Below are 20,180 nucleotides of genomic sequence, written 5' to 3'. Positions count from 1 at the left end.
TGGAAATGGTTTATTGAATATTTACAGATAAATTGCAAACAGATAAAAGCATTAGCAGGATTACTGTAATAACCTGCAGTTTCATATGAGTATATATTTAAAGTAGGTAATTAAATGAATTTGGACATGCAGAAGATATGAAAAAATAAATTTAAGGAACCGCAGAAAGAGGGGGGAAGGAAGTCAAACGTTGAAATGTTAAATTGACTGTAAAACTAATGAAATGCATAAACTTGAAAAGTATAACGAAAGAAAGAAAGAAAGAAAGAAAGAAAGAAAGAAAGAAAGAAAGAAAGCATTTTGCAGCACCTTCTGCTTCAATGATGGACAGGGACAGGGCTAGCTGGAGGCTGCGTGACAAACCAGGGTTCTGTCCCCTGGTCCAATCCTTGACATGCCTTTTTAAAAATATCAGGTAGGAGATGATGGGAAGAACCTCTTCCTGAAACCACGGACAGCTCCACTCAATGGAGAAGATATCCGCCTGGCTTTCTATAAGGCAAATAGGTTGTTTATAAGTTACGCGTGGGGAATACCCAGTGCTGCCAGGGAATTTGTAAACCCTCCCAAAAATATATATGTAATTTTAAAATTGATAGATGATTTGTGAGGTTGCACCTGTCACACCCAAAATCGGGTAAAGTCACCCCAAAGCCTTTTTTTTTTTTTGGTGTGCCATCTTGATTCAAAATGGTGCCCAACACCCAAACATCAACAAACACTGCCATGGCCAACTCAAGAACCCTTGTGCCAAGTCTGGAGACCATGAAATATCTGCAGAGGCGGCCGAGCCTATGTCAGAAATTGGGCAATTGAGTGACGTTTGGGTCCGCCATCTTGATTCAAAATGGTTGCCGGTGTCCCAACACTGACAAAAACTGCCACCCTCACCTCAGGAACTCTCATGCCAGGTTTGGCAACAGTATCTCAAGAGGCAGCCCAATTTATAGAGGATGGACAGGCAAACCACTTTCCACGATATATACTGTATAGGGAAGATGAGGCCATCCCAGTGTTGTTGGACACCAGTTCCCATCGCTCTTGACCGCTGGCCACACTGGCTGAGGCTCCTGTAGTCCAGGAGCATCTGGAGGGCCATAGGCATCCCACCACTGCTATATTTATTTACTGTTTATTGCATTTCCACCCTGCCTTTTTCTCCCCCGGATATTGAAGGCTAGTCCGGTAAAGGATTCCGGGGGTGGGGTGGCCCCGTCCAAAGCCTATGGAGACCAGGGCCCAAGGCACGCCCCCGAGCGGTGACCCCAGGGGAGTGCCTAGTGCATCAGCAGGGCTCCCCCTGCTGGTGTTAACCCTTCTGGGTCTTCAAGCAAGCAGGCTGAAGCTGGATAGTCGGATAGGACCAATGCCTAAGCCAATACCGCTCATCACCTGTAACCAATAACCTTAAAATAACGGTGTCATGTGTCTTTATTCCTACTGGTGGGAGGCGGGAACTCGCCATGCAACCCCAAACCAGACGACAAGAGCAAAGCTCTTTGGAGCAGAGAGATTTTAAGGTGGCTCATGTTAGTCCAAAACGTACACAAGATGGCGCTGCAACAACTAGTAAGGAAGACCTTCGCCCAAATGAGTCTCCTCAGACCCTCGGGTCAGGCCTGGGGGCCAAATGGGCTTCCCTGCTTGGCCCTTGGAATTCTCCCTGCCCCTGCTTCACAACTCAAATGTTTCGACTGTGTACTTGAACTCTGATCCTCTTTTGAAGCCTCTTTTGGCCCTTACTGCCTCCAGTGGGAGTGAGTTCCACAGTTTAACGATGTGTGCATGAAGAAGTCCTTTCTTTTCTCTGACCTGAATCTTCCAACCTTCCAACCTGGATACTCACAATTCTAGTGTTAGGAGAGAGGGAGAAAACGTTCTCTCTCCACTTTCTCTGCGTGTCTTGCATAATTTTCTAAACTTCTGTCCCTTCAGCGAGTGTCAGCCCGACCTCCCCAGCTGGGAGAAGGCAGGACAGAGATCGGCTGAGGTGTGTGAGCCTGGCTGAGGAGACCCCCCAAAATCTCACAAGGCCAGAACAAAACTGAACCCCACTCCAGCTTACACCAAACAGATCAAACAGTTGATTCTAAAGCATGGGAGTTCTAGTTCAAGATAAGACTGTGTTTTGGTCAAATTCAACATCATCATCATCATTCTGTTGTTAAAAGAAGAAATTATACATTAACCAATATTATCCTTTGGATGATGTTATTCCTAATGGGATATGTAACAAAGATCCGCTGAAAAAGACCCTTAACTGAGGAGGAAAACAAAGAGGAGGGGGAAGGGCAGCTTTAAATCATTTACTTTGCCAAGATGATGATGCTGAATGAAATAAAATTGCTGCGAGCCCTTTATTTCCTCATAATATTTCCTGACAGGCACAATGGAGCTCTGGCAAAGTTCCTGATATTAGAAGCCAAAGGACAGTAATCTCATTACAACTTTCTCAAGGAGTCCTTTGCCTGTCACACCACACACAGGGACACCCACACAATCCCGTTTCCACTTGACAGGGATCCTGGCTGAGTTCAAGGAGGCAGCTGTTGCCAGCTTGTGTATGAAGGTTGTGGAGGCCCGGGCAAAGCCTGGGAACCGAGAATAAACCTCCTCTTGGGGTGGAGGGAGAGAACGGCTTGGCAGAAGCACATGTGAAAAGAAGCTCTCAAGATCTCAGTCAGTCAGAAGCTGGTTGCGAGCCAGCAGTGTAGTGTGGCAGCAAAACCGGCCAATGCAATTCTTAGGCTGCCCTAACAGAAGTAATAAAAGCATGTTTTCTGCACCCCTCCACCCCATTAAAAAACTTTGAAAACACCAAGCATTGGGGGGAAAGGAGAAAGCGAGGCACTTGGAAACACATTTGGCGATCATATTTTATGAGGGGCAGTTGTGGCAGGGTGGACAACCAGCCTGCACCAGTCTGAAAAGGTCCCTGAGTGAAAACTCCAGCCAGGGCTGAGCGTAGGAGATTGATTTTAAGTGCCAGAGTGAGAAAAGGACAGTCTAGATGTGTGTTGCTCCCTGAACTCTGAACTGTTTTGTGCCTTTGAGGCAGGTGGGGTGAGGTGGGGAGAGAATGGAGCTTTGGCTAGCCGAGTGGAGAAACTGAGGCACAGACGAGGTAGAGGCAGAAGAGCAGGGGAAATCTGTGGCAGATTATCATTTGATTTGGGAAGGCAACCCATGCTGTATTCCTTTAATTAACAAACTGCACAACGCACATCACACAAACAGGGACAACCTTATATATAAACAGGGCGAGATCTGCTTTTTATTTCCTTTTTAAAGAGGATATGGGACGCGGGTGGCGCTGTGGGTTAAACCACAGAGTCTAGGACTTGCTGGTCAGAAGATTGGCGGTTTGAATCCCGCAACGGGGTGAGCTCCCGTTGCTCGGTCCCTGCTCCTGCCAACCTCGCAGTTCGAAGCACATCAAAGTGCAAGTAGATACCTTCCAGCGGGAAGGTAAACAGCGTTTCCGTGCACTGCTCTGGTTTCGCCAGAAGCGACTTAGTCATGCTGGCCACATGACCCAGAAGCTGTACGCCGGCTCCCTTGGCCAGTAAAGAAAGATGAGCGCCGCAACCCCAGAGTTGGTCATGACTGGACCTAATGGTCAGTCCACATGACCCAGAAGCTGTACGCTCCTGTGCTTTTAATTAAAATGGTCCTGTTTGCCAGTTCTATCCGTTTTGTTGCTTCCCGACGAATACAGGTTGAGGATAAATGATATATAACCTCTTAAAAAGGTAAAGGGACCCCTGGCCATTAGGTCCAGTCGTGGCTGCCTCTGGGGTTGTGGTGTTGGTCTCGCTTTATTGGCCAAGGGAGCCAGCATACAGCTTCTGGGTCATGTGGCCAGCATGACTAAGCCGCTTCTGGCGAACCAGAGCAGTGCATGGAAACGCCGTTTACCTTCCCGCCGGCGTGGTTCCTATTTATCTACTTGCACTTTGACGTGCTTTCGAACTGCTAGGTTCGCAGGAGCAGGGACTAAACAACAGGAGCTCAGCCCGTCGCGGGGATTCGAACCGCCAACCTTCTGATCAGTAAGTCCTAGGCTCTGTGGTTTAACCCACAGCGCCACCTGCGTCAAGTAGTGTCAAGCTGCTACTTGGGGCCAATTTAGCTGCATGATCACCTCACTGCGTAAATACCCATTTGACCGCTTCGATTTGTGGAACTGGACCTGCCACAGCTGCCACATAGTACCTGTTCCACATTTGTAAGAAATGGATATTTTAGTCTGGCAGCACCCGCAATTTGGAACTCCCTGCCTATTGACATCAGTTAGGCGCCTTCGCTGTACTCTTTTCGACCCCTGCTAAAAACATTCTTGGTTTAGACAGGCCTGTCCAGCTGTCTAGAATGTCAGCGTGTGTTTTGATGTGCTTTTAGCTTATGGTTCATTCAAGGGCAGATTTAGGTTTGATGAGGCCCTAAGCTGTCCTTTGTCAGCTTTGGTTCCTATTTATCTACTTGCACTTTGACATGCTTTCAATCTGCTAGGTGGGCAGGAGCAGGGACTGAGCAACGGGAGCTCACTCTGTCGCAGGGATTCGAACCACCACCCTTCTGATCAGCAAGTCCTAGGCTCTGTGGTTTAACCCACAGTGCCACCCGCGTCCCTTAATTGCCCCTTGAATAGCTTCTCCTGTCTGAATGTCAGTTTCTGTTCCTGCGGTGGGGAGAGCCCTGTGAAATAACCCGGATTCTTGAACTCGTAGCCTTTGGAAGACCCGTCAGTGACAAATGGGACACTGTAGTCATCTCTTTGCTTTCCTTCCACCACTGTTTTGGATGCTCAGGCATGTAGACTATGTTACCTTTATTTTAAAGTACTAAAAAATTTAATTTAGATGTTTTCACGCATCCAGTCGAAGGAGGAGGAGGAGGAGAAGGTGGGGGGGGAGAATAAAGTTTCAAATAATGACTGTAATAAATGAAGGTAATTAATTGTAGTTTGTTCCTTAACTGTCTAGTCAGCTTAATTTTACCTTTTCATCTAATAATGAGAAAATAATTTTTGTGCTCTGAGGGTTAATGATATGTAACTGCAAGAGCTGCTAATTGCATGTTGCAAACTATTCATCAGAATCCCCATCTGTGCTACTTGATTATGTTTGCTAAATTATTGCTTTGAATTATCTTTCATAAAGCAACTTTTGTAATTAGCGGGGTTCTGGCTCTGCTCTTTTCCCTGTCTGCAAGGAGACTCAAAAACTTTGGCCATTTCAAGCTGTCGCCACTCCACTACTGTCGTGGTCAGGCCTTTTGTCTTCCCAGTAATGGAAAATTAAAGGCAGGTTTTTATTTATTGAATCAGGTTGGGGGGGGGGGGAAGAGAGAAGCTGGTTCCCTCTCCTCTGAAAGGAGGGTGCCTCTTATTCCCTCCTCCCCACAGGCACCGCTGGTTCATAGCTGTCAACTTTTCCCTTTTCTTGCGAGGAATCCTATTCGGAATAAGGGAAATACCCTTTTTAAAAAAGGGAAACATTGACAGCTATGCGCTGGGTGTGCCCAGAGTCTGGAGGCTCATCAGATCGCAGATGCTAGGACCTTACCAGCCAGGCCTAAGGATGAGCTAAGGATGGCAACATTCTCCAGTCTGCTTCCATGGAAAAGAAGGGTCATGGGGCACTGGAAGAACACAAGAACAGCCCTACAGCTGGATCCGGCCAGTGGCCCCTCTAGCCTAGCATCTTGTTCTCACAACGGCCAGATGCCCCAAAAGGAAAACAGCAAGCAGGATCTGGGCACAAGAGCCCTGTGGTTTCCAGGAACTGGTGTTCAGAAGCATTGCTGTGAAGATAATGTAAAGGGACCCCTGACCATTAGGTCTAGTCGTGATCAACTCTGGGGCTGCGGCGCTCATCTCGCTCTATAGGCTGAGGGAGCCGGTGTTTGTCCACAGACAGCTTCCGGGTCATGTGGCCAGCATGACTAAGCCGCTTCTGGAGAACCAGAGCAGCGCACGGAAACGCTGTTTACCTTCCCTCTGGAGCGGTACCTATTTATCTACTTGCACTTTGAGGTGCTTTCGAACTGCTAGGTTGGCAGGAGCAGGGACCAAGCAACGGGAGCTCACCCCGTCGCGAGGATTCGAACTGCTGACCTTCTGATCGGCAAGTCCTAGGCACTGAGGTTTAACCCACAGCGCCACTGTGAAGATAGAACACAGCTATTCTGGCTAGTAGCCATCGATAGGCCTCTCGTCCACAAACCTGTCTAATCCTATTTTAAAGCCAACCAGGTTGGTGGCCAACACTGCCTCCTGTGGGAATGACCTCCATAGTTTAATTATGTGTTGCATGAAGAAGGCCATCATTTTATTCGTCCTGAATCTTTCAATGCTTCACTGGAAGTCCATGAGTTCTAGTATTACAACAGAGGGAGATATACTTTCCTTCGTCCATTTGCTCTCCATGCCACGCCAGGTCCTCCTCCGAGGGTCTTCTGGAAGTTCCCTCACTGCGAGAAGTGAGGTTACAGGGAACCAGGCATAGGGCCTTCTCGGTAGTGGCACCCTCCGTGTGGAACACCTTCAGATGTCAAGGAAATGAACGACTTCAGATGTCAAGGAAATGAACGACTATCTGACTTTTAGAAGACATCTGAAGGGAGCCCTGTATAAGGAGGTTTTTAATGTTTGATGTTTTCACTCAGGCTTCGCAGAAGGTCCAGTTCCTTGACTCTCAGGTGGCAGGGCAGCAAAGGATCCTGGCCTCAGGCACCAGTCAGAACAGAGCAGACCATACTGGCCTAAATGGGTGCATTGTTCTGACTCGATTTAGAAGAAGAGAAGAAGAGTTTGGATTTGATACCCCGCTTTATCACTATCTGAAGGAGTCTCAAAGCAGCTAACAATCTCCTTTTCCCTTCCTCTCCCACAACAAATCCTCTGTGAGGTGAGTGGGGCTGAGAGACTTCAGAGAAGTGTGACTAGCCCCAGGTCACCCAGCAGCTGCATGTGGAGGAGCGGGGAAGCGAACCCGGTTCACCAGACTACGAGTCCACCGCTCTTAACCCCTACACCACACTGGCTCTCAGCATCATATCCTCCACAAAATGAAAGCACATGAATGTTAGAAGCTGCCTCATATCAAGTCATACCAACAGTCCACCTCACTCTTTATTGTATACACTAACTTCGCAGTGGCTCTCCAAGGTTTCAGGCAGGCGTTTCCCCTAGAATCACAGAACTGTAGTTGGAAGGGACCCCGAGGGTCATCTAGTCCAACCCCCTGCAATGCAGGAATCTTACCTAAATCATATATGACCGATGGCCATCCAACATCTAGTTAAAAACCTCCAAGGAAGGAGAGTCCACCACCTCTCGTGGGAGTCTGTTCCAGTGTCGAACAGCTCTGACCATCAGAAAGTTATTTCTGATGTTTAGTTTGACTCTCCTGTCTTGTAACTTGAAACCATGGCCTCAAGTCCTACCCTCCAGAGCAGGAAAAAACAAGCTTTCTTCATCCTCCACTGAGAGCCATTAAGATATTTGAAGATGGCTATCATATCTCATCTTTTCCAGGCTCAACATATCCAGCTCCTCCAACTGTTCCTCATAAAGCTTGGTTTCCAGACCCTTGAACATCTTAGTTGCCCTCCTCTGCTCAAGTTGCATCAATTTCCTTCTTAAATTTTGTGGTGCCCACAAGTGGACACAGGACTCCAGATGGGCTCTCACCAGTCAGAATAGAGCAGTACTATTATTTCCCTTGACCTGGACACTAGATGTCTGTTGATGCAATCTAGAACAGCACTGGATTTTTTGCTGCTGTATCACCCTGTTGGCTCATGTTAGGTTTGTGGTCTCAGGAACTGAAGCAGGAACTTTCTGTGTGCAAAGCATTTGCTGTACCACTAAGCTACAACCATTACCCTAGAATAGATCAAGGGTGAGGAATCTCTGGCCCTCCAGATGTTGTTGAGCTCCAACTCCAACCATCCCTGGCCACTAGCCATGCTTGATAAGGCCGCTGAGAGTTGCAATTCTGAAACATGTTGTTGTTGTTTAGTCGTTTAGTCGTGTCCGACTCTTCGTGACCCCATGGACCAGAGCACGCCAGGCACTCCTGTCTTCCACTGCCTCCCGCAGTTTGGTCAAACTCATGCTGGTAGCTTCGAGAACACTGTCCAACCGTCTCGTCCTCTGTCGTCCCCTTCTCCTTGTGCCCTCCATCTTTCCCAACATCAGGGACTTTTCCAGGGAGTCTTCTCTTCTCATGAGGTGGCCAAAGTATTGGAGCCTCAGCTTCTGGATCTGTCCTTCCAGTGAGCACTCAGGCCTGATTTCCTGAAGAATGGAGAGGTTTGATCTTCTTGCAGTCCATGGGACTCTCAAGAGTCGCCTCCAGCACCATAATTCAAAAGCATCAATTCTTTGGAGATCAGCCTTCTTTATGGTCCAGCTCTCACTTCCATACATCACTACTGGGGAAAACCATAGCTTTAACTATACAGACCTTTGTTGGCAAGGTGATGTCTCTGCTTTTTAAGATGCTGTCTAGGTTTGTCATTGCTTTTCTCCCAAGAGCGATTCTGAAACATATGGAGGTCCAAAGGTTTCCCATTCTTGCTCTACCTGGCACTTCACAAAATTCAAGAAGATAGGTCCCCGCTCCAATAGGCTCACAGAACCAGCAGCTGACCTCAGGAACCTGGGAGGTCAGTGGACACACTGTGTCTATCTGGGTTTAGAGACAGCAGCCAACGACCTGGTCTAGGCCATACCAGTCCGAAGGCCTTGACCACAGTGGATGGACTGGGATCGCAGGCTCCCTCCTGTCCAGCTCAGTGGGCTCTTGAAGTTCAGAGAAGCAGGGTCCAGTCACAAGACCAAGTCAAATGCACAAGACCGAAAGCAGGGCTAAGAGAAGTTCTTTCGGAAGGCAGCTGGTATGGCTGGAAGTCTCAGGTAGGAAGACCAAAGTGTGGTAGGCCCCACCTCTCTGGAAGAACAAATGGGGATGGCCACCAACTTAGAAGCGAACCCGGCATGCAGTAAATATTCGACAAAAGCTCCCCAGTGAGGAAGCTCAGGTCTACCTTTCAGACATGCAGGGGGGAAGAAGAAGAAGAAGAGTTTGGATTTGATATACCGTTTTATCACTACCCGAAGAAGTCTCAAAGCGGCTCACATTCTCCTTTCCCTTCCTCTCCCACAACAAATCCTCTGTGAGGTGAGTGGGGCTGAGAGACTTCAGAGAAGTGTGACTAGCCCAAGGTCACCCAGCAGCTGCATGTGGAGGAGCGGAGACGCGAACCCGGTTCACCAGATTATGAGTCTACCGCTCTTAACCACTACACCACACTGGCTCTCTAGGTGGCTATAAAAGAGGACTGGACAAGTTCATGAAGGATAAAGCTATCAGTTGCTGCTAACCAGGACAGTTGTGCTCTGCCACCACAGTCTAGGCTAGGCAGCCTAGATGGCATGGTGCATACCCTCCAACATTTCTCCAGTGAAAATAGGGATGTCTATTACAGTGGTACCTCTAGTTACGAACTTAATTCGTTCTGGAAGTCCGTTCTTAACCTGAAACTGTTCTTAACTAGAGGCGTGCTTTCACTAATGGGGCCTCTTGCTGCCGCTGCACTGCCGGCACACGATTTCCGTTCTCATCCTGGGGCAAAGTTCTCAACTCAAGGTAACTCTTCCAGGTTAGTAGAGTTTGTAACCAGAAGCGTTTGTAACCTGAGGCGTTTGTAATTTGAGGTACCACTGTATTATTATTATTATTATTATTATTATTACACCCCACCCATCTGACTGGGTTGCCCCAGCCACTCTGGGTGGCTTCCAACATATCTAAAAACATAACAAAACATTAAATATTTTTAAAAATCCCTAAACAGGGCTGCCTTCACATGTCTTCTAAAGGTTGCACAGTGGTACCTCGGGTTACAGACGCTTCAGATTACAGACGCTTCAAGTTACAGACTCCACTAACCCAGAAATAGTACCTCGGGTTAAGAACTTTCGCTTCAGGATGAGAAGATAAATAGCATGGTGGCAGTGGGAGGCCCCATTAGCTAAAGTGGTACCTCAGGTTTCAGGTTAAGAACGGACCTCCAAAACGAATTAAGTTCTTAACCTGAGGTACCACTGTATGGTTACTTATTTCCTTGGCTGGAGGGTCAGGCAACTCCATATCCTCCAACATTTCTCTGATGAAAATAGGGATGTCCTAAGGAAAAGCGGGACATTCCAGGATCCAATCAGAAACCAGGATGGCTTCTGTAAATCCGGGACTGTCCCTGGAAAATAGGGTTCTTCTTATAATGCATTCCTACAAACTAAAGGTAAAGGTAAAGGGACCCCTGACCATTAAGTCCAGTCGTGACCAACTCTGGGCTTGCGGTGCTCATCTCGCTTTATTGGCCAAGGGAGCTGGCTTACAGCTTCCGGACCATGTGGCAAGCAAGACTAAGCTGCTTCTGGTGAACCAGAGCAGCGTACGGAAAAGCCGTTTACCTTCCCACCGGAGCAGTACCTATTTATCTACTTGCACTTTTACATGCTTTCGAACTGCTAGGTGGGCAGGAGCAGGGACCGAGCAACGGGAGCTCACCCCGTCGTGGGGATTCGAACCGCTGACCTTCTGATCGAAAAGTCCTAGGCTCTGTGGTTTAACCCACAGCGCCACCCGCATCCCTTCAAACTAGCTGGCTGGTTAAAAAGCTCTGAGGCAGCTGCCTCACCGTGCCTCTTGGATACCCCGGCCCTGCTCCCTTCTTTGTGCCAGTGCCCCCCCCTCCGTCCCCCCCCCCCCAGAGGATCTAATGACATCTGCTGGGGAAACAGGCAGTATTTAAAACAACCAGAAATACATTTCTATTGTTATCATTCTCTTTTATGTGTTTACGCCGAGCGTTTCGGAATGAATCAATACCGGATTGCCCTATAAATAAATAAGCATATCAGTAAAAACTGGGTAATAAAATGAAGTGATGAAAAATATGGAAATCAGCCCACATTTGTGTAAATCCAGTTATTGTTTACTTTAATATTTTTCCTTGTGCCGTTATGTCGTTCCAAAGAGACAGATTTAGAAGTAAGGCGAAGCTCGCAAGATGACAGTCTCTAATGTGCTGTTGCCGTGCGCCGGCGTCTCTCTGGGGGTTTCGAGCTAAGCGGGGTAGAAGCCGCACAGACGGAGGAACTATTTCTCTGCTTCTCTCCACTCCCCACCCCGGCAAGAGAATAATGAAGATTTTAGGAACGCTCCAAAGTGTGATATTTCTCCAACACCTGCCTTCACCACCTCAGAAGCATTTAAATCTCTCAGAGCCATGGCTCCACCGAAAGCTGGAGTAGATCTTATTCCCCACAGCAAAAAAGCCTTGATGGATGGAGTTAAGGAAGGAAGCCATCAAAAACAACAGACCTGCCCAGGGGCCCTCTCAGCAGTTCCACTTCCTTCACAAGTTTTGGGGGGGGTGGCCTGGGTGAGGGCCTTCTCTGTGGCAGCCCCTCAATATACAGCTTTGTTGTTAATGCTGAAGACACAACTCTTGGCCCTGGCCTTCGACACCTCTGATGTGTGTTTCAGGACCCACCCTGCTCATGTGAATGTAGTATGTTTTAACTGTTTTTATTTCTGAATTTTAACTGGTCGTAACCTGCCCTGACACCTGCGGGAGAAGGACAGGCAAGGGGTGGTGGAAAAAACACACCCAGTCAGTGAATCCATCATCAAATCCATCTCTTGTGCATGGAATTTAATGGGGGAAATAAATCCACACGCTCGTGTGGTATTGGCTTCTACCGCAGCAGCAAAGAGGTTGTCTCATCTGAGTGGGAGAGCTCTCTCTGTGAGGGAACCGCCAGAAGGCCCTTGGAGATGGACCTCTGGAAGTGGAGACACTCCTTCAGGTATATAGAGCCAAAGTCGTTTAGGGCTTTAAGTGACTCTCAGGCTGTACGCCTGGTCTTTTATGGGCACAGTTACCCCATTAGGAACCAGGGAATCCCCCCCACCTGCCCGCCCCCTGTCCCCTAGAAACAGCACTTCTGTCTTGTCAGGATTCAACCTCAATCCATTGACCACCATCCATCCTCTAATGGCCTCCAGACACCTACACAGGACATTCACCATCTTCACTGGTTCCGATTTAAACGAGAGGTAGAGCTGATTGATTGATTGATTGATTGATTGATTGCATTAACACCCCACCTTTTGGTGTGCATAGTTGTCTCCCCATCCCCATCTAATCTCCACAACAACCTTGTGAGGTAGGGTTTGGCTGAGAGGCAGTGATTGGCCCAAGGTGACACCAGTGAACTTCCTGGCCAAATGGGGATTCGAACCCTGCTCTCTCCGAGGTCAAAGTCTGACACTCTAATCACTACAGCCAACAACATCTGGAAGGGCACCAAGTTGGCTACCACTTGAGTTGACACCAAAAACCTGGAGCCATCTTTGGACTTTGAACCTGCTGCTCACTGTGGCTAAGAAGTACCTTGGGCACAGACGGCTTCTTACCTCTGCCTGGAAGCTCTTCAAGACAGGAGCCACCATGTCGCGGACCTCCTGGAAGAGAGAAAATGGTGGAAGCCCGCAATTAGACCTGAGTCTGGCAACGGGGCTCTCTGTTAATCCAGCCCTCGGAATAGGGACTGGTTCCTCATATGAAGCTGGGCTGTCACCTAATTAAAGAAGCCTTGGTTTTGATTAATTGAGCAGGTTTCAAATCGACTAATTAGCTGATTACATTTGCATACTGAGGATAAGAACAATAATACTTAAAGGAGAAACAAAGGCCCATTTTTAGGCTGGTGTGGTGGAGATGGTGATGTTTTTTGGCCACTTTCATCCTTGGCCACTCTTCCAATGATCGCAGACCAGTGGGGAATGAGGGCAAAAATGGGTGTACCCACTCACACGCCGATCCACACTCTCTCATGTACACACCCAGGTACAAACAGCCCCTCTCCTCAATTTATGACACAATTGCTCATAGAATGATTGATCTAACACCTGGGGAAGGAGCAATTTGCACCCCCAACAGGGCGCTAAGCTCTGTCTATTCCTGTACTGGGTCTACTCTATTGCCCTCACCCCCATTTTGCTACTGGAGCCAATATCGTTGGGACCAGAAATATTTGCTCTGTGTATTTTGGGGAGGGGAGGGCTGGCTCAAGGAGTCCCCCACCTCTGTTTCTCCCTAGTCCTAGTCCAGCACTCTAACCATTATGCTACACTGCTTTTCATGGGACAGGGTTTGTGGATTTCGGCTCTCTACTTAATTGCCCCCCCCAATTAATACCTTAGTATAATATAAGGTGCTGCAAACCCTCCACCACAAGTCTTCTTAATTTAGATACAAACTAGGAACATAATTGTAGAAGCTGGCATGAGGCGGTGTTGGGAGGGGAGGGGAGCAAAGGCGGGGGAAGCCCCCAACTGTCAAACTGACTAAAACAACATTTATTTTGGGGAGAGGAAAAGAGCAGCAGCGGCAACAAAAACAGCAACAAAGTGGCGTTCCATCTGCTCCGAGAGGCGGGTGCCAGGATTTCTGCAACGAGGCCTTGGAACACTTTTTCTTGTTATATAAAATAACTTGACAGGGTTGGGGAGAGCACAGTTCTGAAAGAAGGGACATTTTGTGCCAAGGCACTGGGCACCCCGTCATTCCGACAGGCGAGGGCACAAGCCAAGACATGATGGCATGCAGTTAGTGCAGAATGCTGCAGCCCAATTGCTGACAGGAGTGAGCAGTGGCGTAGCATGGGTTGTCAGCACCCGGGGCAAGGCAAGTAATTTGCGCCCCCTAACCCCTGGATTTTAGCACTCAAATGTGAGCGCGCCCCCCCAGATGTTGCGGCCGGCCCCCCTGCACCCCCCCACGCTACGCCATTGGGGCTGGGGGCGAGTGAAGGAACCAAGGACCCCCCCCTTAAGGCTCAGCAGGAATTTATTAAATTTATTATTTGCGGAGCCCCCGCGGGCCGAGGCAGCCGAAGCCCCCTCCCCTCGGGCGCCCCCCCGCCCTCTCCTCTCCTTGGGCGCTCCGAGACGCTCCAGATCCGGGCTTGGCGAGCGCCTCTCCTCCCCCCAGCCTGGTCCGGGGGCTTCCAGCCGCGCTCCATCCTCACCCGCCGCCCCCGCCCCCCCGCGGCTGAGGCTTGCACTGAGAGCCGGAGCCAGCGGCGCCCCCTTCCGCCGGGAGACCCTCGCCCGCCCGCCGGCTTCCTCTCGGAGGGTTTGGCTCCTCCCTCCCAGTCGGCAGAAGCAGCCGCCGCCTGTGGCTGGGCTGAGGGGATGGCGGTGGCGGGGGTGTGTGGAGGCTGCCCGTGCCCGGCCAGGCGTTGGTGGCGGCGTCGGCACTGCGGCAGCGGCTGCTCCTCCTGCGAGCAGTGAGTGGAGCGCAGCCGCAGCGGCGGCGGGCGCGCTAGGGCGCAAGGCTGGCGGCGGCGGCGGGGAGCCTGGCGGAGGAAGGAACTTGTCCCTTCCCTCTGGACTTGCGCCCCCCCAGATGTTGCGCCCGGTGCGGCCGGCACCCCTGGCAGCCCCACGCTACGCCACTGGGAGTGAGACCCCATCAGCTTACAACGCCTGAGACCTGGCTTCCAATTTGCTGCTGGTTCAGGTTCAAGCTCAAGCTGCTAAAAAGGTAAAGGTAAAGGGACCCCTGACCATTAGGTCCAGTCGTGGCTGACTCTGGGGTTGCGGCGCTCATCTCGCTTTATTGGCCGAGGGAGCCGGCGTACAGCTTCTGGGTCATGTGGCCACCATGACTAAGCCACTTCTGGTGAAACAGAGCAGTGCACGGAAACGGCGTTTACCTTCCCACCGGAGTGGTACCTATTTATCTACTTGCACTTTGACGTGCTTTCGAACTGCTAGGTTGGCAGGAGCAGGGACTAAACAACAGGAGCTTAGCCCGTCGCGGGGATTCGAACCGCCAACCTTCTGATCAGTAAGTCCTAGGCTCTGTGGTTTAACCCACAGCGCCACCTGCGTCAAGTAGTGTCAAGCTGCTACTTGGGGCCAATTTAGCTGCATGATCACCTCACTGCGTAAATACCCATTTGACCGCTTCGATTTGTGGAACTGGACCTGCCACAGCTGCCACATAGTACCTGTTCCACATTTGTAAGAAATGGATATTTTAGTCTGGCAGCACCCGCAATTTGGAACTCCCTGCCTATTGACATCAGTTAGGCGCCTTCGCTGTACTCTTTTCGACCCCTGCTAAAAACATTCTTGGTTTAGACAGGCCTGTCCAGCTGTCTAGAATGTCAGCATGTGTTTTGATGTGCTTTTAGCTTATGGTTCATTCAAGGGCAGATTTAGGTTTGATGAGGCCCTAAGCTGTCCTTTGTCAACAACAAATTGCCGCTGTTTTTTGTGTTGAATATATGCTATATGGTAATTTATGGACCTAATAGCTATCCAAAGCCTGTTGCTGTGTGTAGATTTTATTTTATTTGTTTTTTATCTTTTATTTTGGAAATGTACATCCAGTTTTTCCCCCCTTTAAACATTTTGGGCGCCCCCAAGAGAGTGGGGCCCTAAGCTATAGCTTGTTTAGCTTGTACGTAAACCCGGCACTGGGTTGATTTAATTATTGCCTGACCCATCATTCTAACTATTTTAACAGATAGTTTTATTGTTGGTGAACCCCTTTGAGGTATTTTATGACGTAAACGACATGCATGGAAACCAGCTAGACTAGCATCTAGCTTTGACCAGGGCCGTGGGACAGAATCCTCTGCTGTAACCAAAGGAAGCAGGCCTGCTTTGAGCATGAAGGACTGCCCCCCCAACTTGCATTCTCCGCCCCACACACTTGCATCCTCCATCCGAGGCAGTTGCCCACCCCTGCCTGTTGCCAGGGCCAGCTGTGCTGATAGGCCTCAGAGGCCCTATCTATGGTCCTCCCTCTCCCAAAGGGCCGCTCAGTGCATCTCAGGATCAGGACCATGGGCTCCTTAGCTGCAATTGCACCACCAGATTGTGTTGTAATATGTTATAGCTGGGCATTTGAGGCCATAATTTGGGGCTGATTACCTTATCCTTCTCTTGTTGGTCACTCAAGTTTGTAAATAAATATATAAATCTCTCTTACACACACACACACACACACACAGAGAGAGAGAGAGAGAGAGAGAGAGAGAGAGAGAGAGAGAGATGTTTGAATGGGAGAGGGGAGGGAAACACAGCTACCCACTGAGTTAATTCTATAATAGCAAATATACTGTACCTCAGGTACATTTTTCTTAAATTCCCGGCTGAGTTCAATTAAATGTTTATGAGAATGCTCGCTTTCTTCCTGCCGTGCTGCCAGTTCGGAAGCAACAGAATTAAGCTCCTTCTGGAACAAAACAAAACCAAAACAGAACAGAGAGAGAGAGAGAGAGAGAGAGAGAGAGAGAGAGAGAGGAAGGAAGGAATGAGTCGTGGCATTTTACCCCTTGTATATAATGCATAGCATTTTCTGAAGCGAGCCGTTTCACACAACTGACTCGAAAGGCAAAAAGATGGACACTGTCAGTTTACGAGGTTTTTGCACTAACTGGCAGTGGAACATCCAACGATGGCACATTTTGAATTTAGGAGACAGAGGCACCTAGTCTCCTTGGGCAAGCAACAGGCAACAGTCATTTGCCCCCCTTCCCCAGGAGCCAAGAGCAATTGCAGGGGGGGGGTGTTGCAGCTTCTGTTGCATACATCCACCCATTTACTAACACCCTCCCCAAGAAATGAACACCCCAACTTTCATGTCTAAAGAAACCTCAAGTTGGCTCAGAGTAGGAAAAAACAACCCCAGAAACATGCATGAACACCACAATGGCCTACACCCCCCCAAAGTGATCTCCATACAGTGGTGCCCCGCAAGACGAACGCCTCGCAAGACGGAAAACCCGCTAGACGAAAGGGTTTTCCGTTTTGGAGGCGCTTCGCAAAATGAATTTCCCTATGGGCTTGCTTCGCAAGACGAAAATGTCTTGCGAGTTCCTGCGGGTTTTTCCCCCTTTCCCCCCCCTTTTCCTAAGCCCTAAGCCGCTTATCAGCTGATCCGCTAAAAGCCGCTAAACCGCTAATAGCACTAATCCGCTAAGCTGTCAATGGGCTTGCTTCGCAAGACGAAAAAACCGCTATACGAAGAGCCTCACGGAACGGATTAATTTCGTCTTGCGAGGCACCACTGTACTATGAACACAATCTTTCTCAAAGGAGATATTTGAGGCTGAGCTAAATGTGGGTTGTCTTGCTCCTGGTTTTCCTTTCAAGTAACTGTTATTGGTTTTCTTACACGTATAACAAAATATAACTAGACAATTAAATATAATCATAACACACACAAACGCAAATCTCGCCAGCTACCAGGTTAAGTATTCATGTATTTGCAATATTCGTTCCTCCTATGTTATTTGGTCAGGTTTGTATGGCGTTCACATCCATCCACAACAAGATCATCTTCTCTGGCTAAAGTATCCATAAGTGCACATGGTCTTGTGACCCCTAGAGGGTCCCTGAAGTCAACTGAGGGGACGGTGGGTGGAAAAGGAATTCAGTTTATTGAAAGACACTTCAGTGGAGACACAGGTTGAATGAGATCACAAAACCTGTGCCCCCGAGCATTGGGGGAGAAGCAGATATTTAGACATATTGCAAATATACCTGAGCTCGTGCCGGATCCCTATAAGCTTCTTAATTGGCCAAAGTACAGGGACGCGGGTGGCACTGTGGGTTAAACCACAGAGCCTAGGACTTGCCGATCAGAAGGTCGGTGGTTCGAATCCTGTGACGGGCTGAGCTCCCGTTGCTCTGTCCCTGCTCCTGCCAACCTAGCAGTTTGAAAGCACATCAAAGTGCAAGTAGATAAATAGGTACCACTCCAGCGGGAAGGTAAACAGCGTTTCAGTGCGCTGCTCTGATTCGCCAGAAGTGGCTTAGTCATGCTGGCCACATGACCCGGAAGCTGTACGCCGGCTCCCTCGGCCAATAAAGCGAGATGAGAGCCACAAACCCAGAGTCGGCCACGACTGGACATAATGGTCAGGTGTCCCTTTACCTTTAGTGCAGGGACAAGGCATGCCACATCCAGATTTGTCGGGATGCAGGGGATAGCATATTTTGTAGGCCCTTTTCACTAGCATGGGAAATATATGGCCACGTGTTCTAGGTCTCCTCTAGCAAGACATCGACTCCTTTTCCAATTATTGAGGGTGTTGTGGTCGCATCCACAAGAAGCCGTGACGGTCAAGCTGTGGGTCGCATGTCCCTGCCTGTCAAAGGGAAGAGATATGGGCCAGTAGTGCTCATTCCTTCCCTGATTCCGATGCCATAGGTGGGAGATGGGGCTCGTCTCGCTTTACAGGAGCCAGTGCTTGTCCGCAGACAGTTTTTCCGGGTCATGACTAAGCTGCTTCTGGAGAACCAGAGCAGCGCACGGAAACTCCATTTACTTTCCCGCTGGAGTGGTACCTATTTATCTACTTGCACTTTTTGACGTGCTTTCGAACTGCTAGGAGTTCGAACTGACAGGAGCTGGGACTGAGCAACGGGAGCTCACCCCATCACGGGGATTCGAACCGCCGACCTTCTGATCGGCAAGCCCAAGAGGCTCGGTGGTTTAGACCACAGCGCCACCTGTGTCCCTTTGTAGTCCTTAAGCACACACATACAGCCTGTGGTCCAGGCCTTTTAAGATAGTGCCAGCCAACTCCAGCAGGGCTGAATATTTTGAACAGAAGAGAATATATTAAGCAGCCAAAAAATAAATTAAAAATAAAATCTAGATTAGAGAGATTTCTATGTAAACAAATACAGATGGGGGTTCAAATTAACAGAGCACTTGGCTGATCAATATTCTTAATAACCCCTTCCCTTTTCTTCTTTGGTAACTGTAAGAAAAACACAGCAAGAGTGTCAAAATAGTAGAAGAGCACCATATTGCGTTGTGTGATATAGTTGTTGTTGTTTTTAAGCTCCAAGTCCATGCCATCACCAGCTGATATATATCAGAACAGGAAGAAGGCATCCAAACGATAACTTACTTATGCTTTCAAGCGTTCATAAATAAGGTTTCAAAAGATCTAGATGGCTTTTTAATTCCAGCAGAATTTGGGGCAGGGGTGATGAAAGCGCCAGGATTGAGTAAACTGACCTTTTGTGTACAGCTCTGTAAATCAAGCACAGCTCACTTGGAAGCGCAGGGAAATGTTTCATTAAAGAATTATGGATTCATATCATGCTGGCTTTGGAGGGGGACAGACCGGCACGTGTGAAACCCATTAAGGAAATATGGAATGTTAGATTCTTCTTTTTAGAACGCAGAAAAGGACACTATTAGAAAAGAAAGTCCAGGAACATCAGGGACAGCACTCAAAAGGATAGCCCACGGCTGCCATGATGTTGCATATTTTAAGGGGTGCTTTTCATCAAAGTCCTTCCCCGCATTCGTTGCTGTGCTACTTATTCTTTTCTTTCTTTTTAAAATATTGATTTAAATCACAAAGGCTGGATGGAGGAGGACTACAGTTCCTCTGAGGCTGGTGCAGGGCGCAGTGGCCCACCTGCTTGTGGGGGCAAACTCCTGCCAGCCGATAACGTAAGAAGAGCCTGGTGGATAAGGCCAAAGGCCCATCTACATTTCTGAGCACAATTCAAAGTGTTGGTGCTGACCTTTAAAGCCCTAAATGGTCTCGGTCCAGTATATCTGAAGGAGCGTCTCCACCTCCATCGTTCTACCCGGACACTGAGCTCCAGCACCGAGGGCCAGTGTGGTGTAGTGGTTAAGAGCGGTAGTCTCGTAATCTGGTGAACCAGGTTCGCTTCCCCGCTCCTCCACATGCAGCTGCTGGGTGACCTTGGGCCATCACACTTCTCTGAAGTCTCTCAGCCCCACTCACCTCACAGAGTGTTTGTTGTGGGGGAAGAAGGGAAAGGAGAATGTTAGCCGCTTTGAGACTCCTTAGGGTAGTGATAAAGCGGGATATCAAATCCAAACTCCTCCTCTTCTTCTTCTTCTTCTTCTTCTTCTTCTTCTTCTTCTTCTTCTTCGTCTTCTGGTTCCCTCACTGCGAGAATTGAAGTTACAGGGAACCAGGCAGAGGGCCTTCTTGGTGGTGGCGCCCGCCCTGTGGAACGCCCTCCCACCAGTTGTCAAAGAGAACAACAACTACCAAACTTTTGGAAGACATCTGAAGGCAG

The 20,180-nt window shown here is 48.9% G+C and overlaps 1 protein-coding gene across 1 annotated transcript in view; it reads right to left on the bottom strand.

The window, feature by feature from the left end:
- CUX2 (cut like homeobox 2) overlaps positions 1-20,180 on the bottom strand; it is a 241,997-nt gene that overhangs the window by 87,895 nt on the left and 133,922 nt on the right. The window contains exons 2-3 of the mRNA XM_083753146.1: positions 16,225-16,335; positions 12,498-12,545 (exon numbers count right to left, since the gene is read on the bottom strand). Of these exons, the coding sequence (XP_083609272.1) occupies positions 12,498-12,545; positions 16,225-16,335 (159 nt within the window). The remainder of the gene's footprint in view (positions 1-12,497; positions 12,546-16,224; positions 16,336-20,180) is intronic.

Source organism: Podarcis gaigeae (assembly GCF_964106915.1).
Source record: "Podarcis gaigeae genome assembly, chromosome: 8".
Taxonomy (NCBI): domain Eukaryota; kingdom Metazoa; phylum Chordata; class Lepidosauria; order Squamata; family Lacertidae; genus Podarcis; species Podarcis gaigeae.
This window is presented reverse-complemented; position numbering and strand designations above follow the sequence as displayed.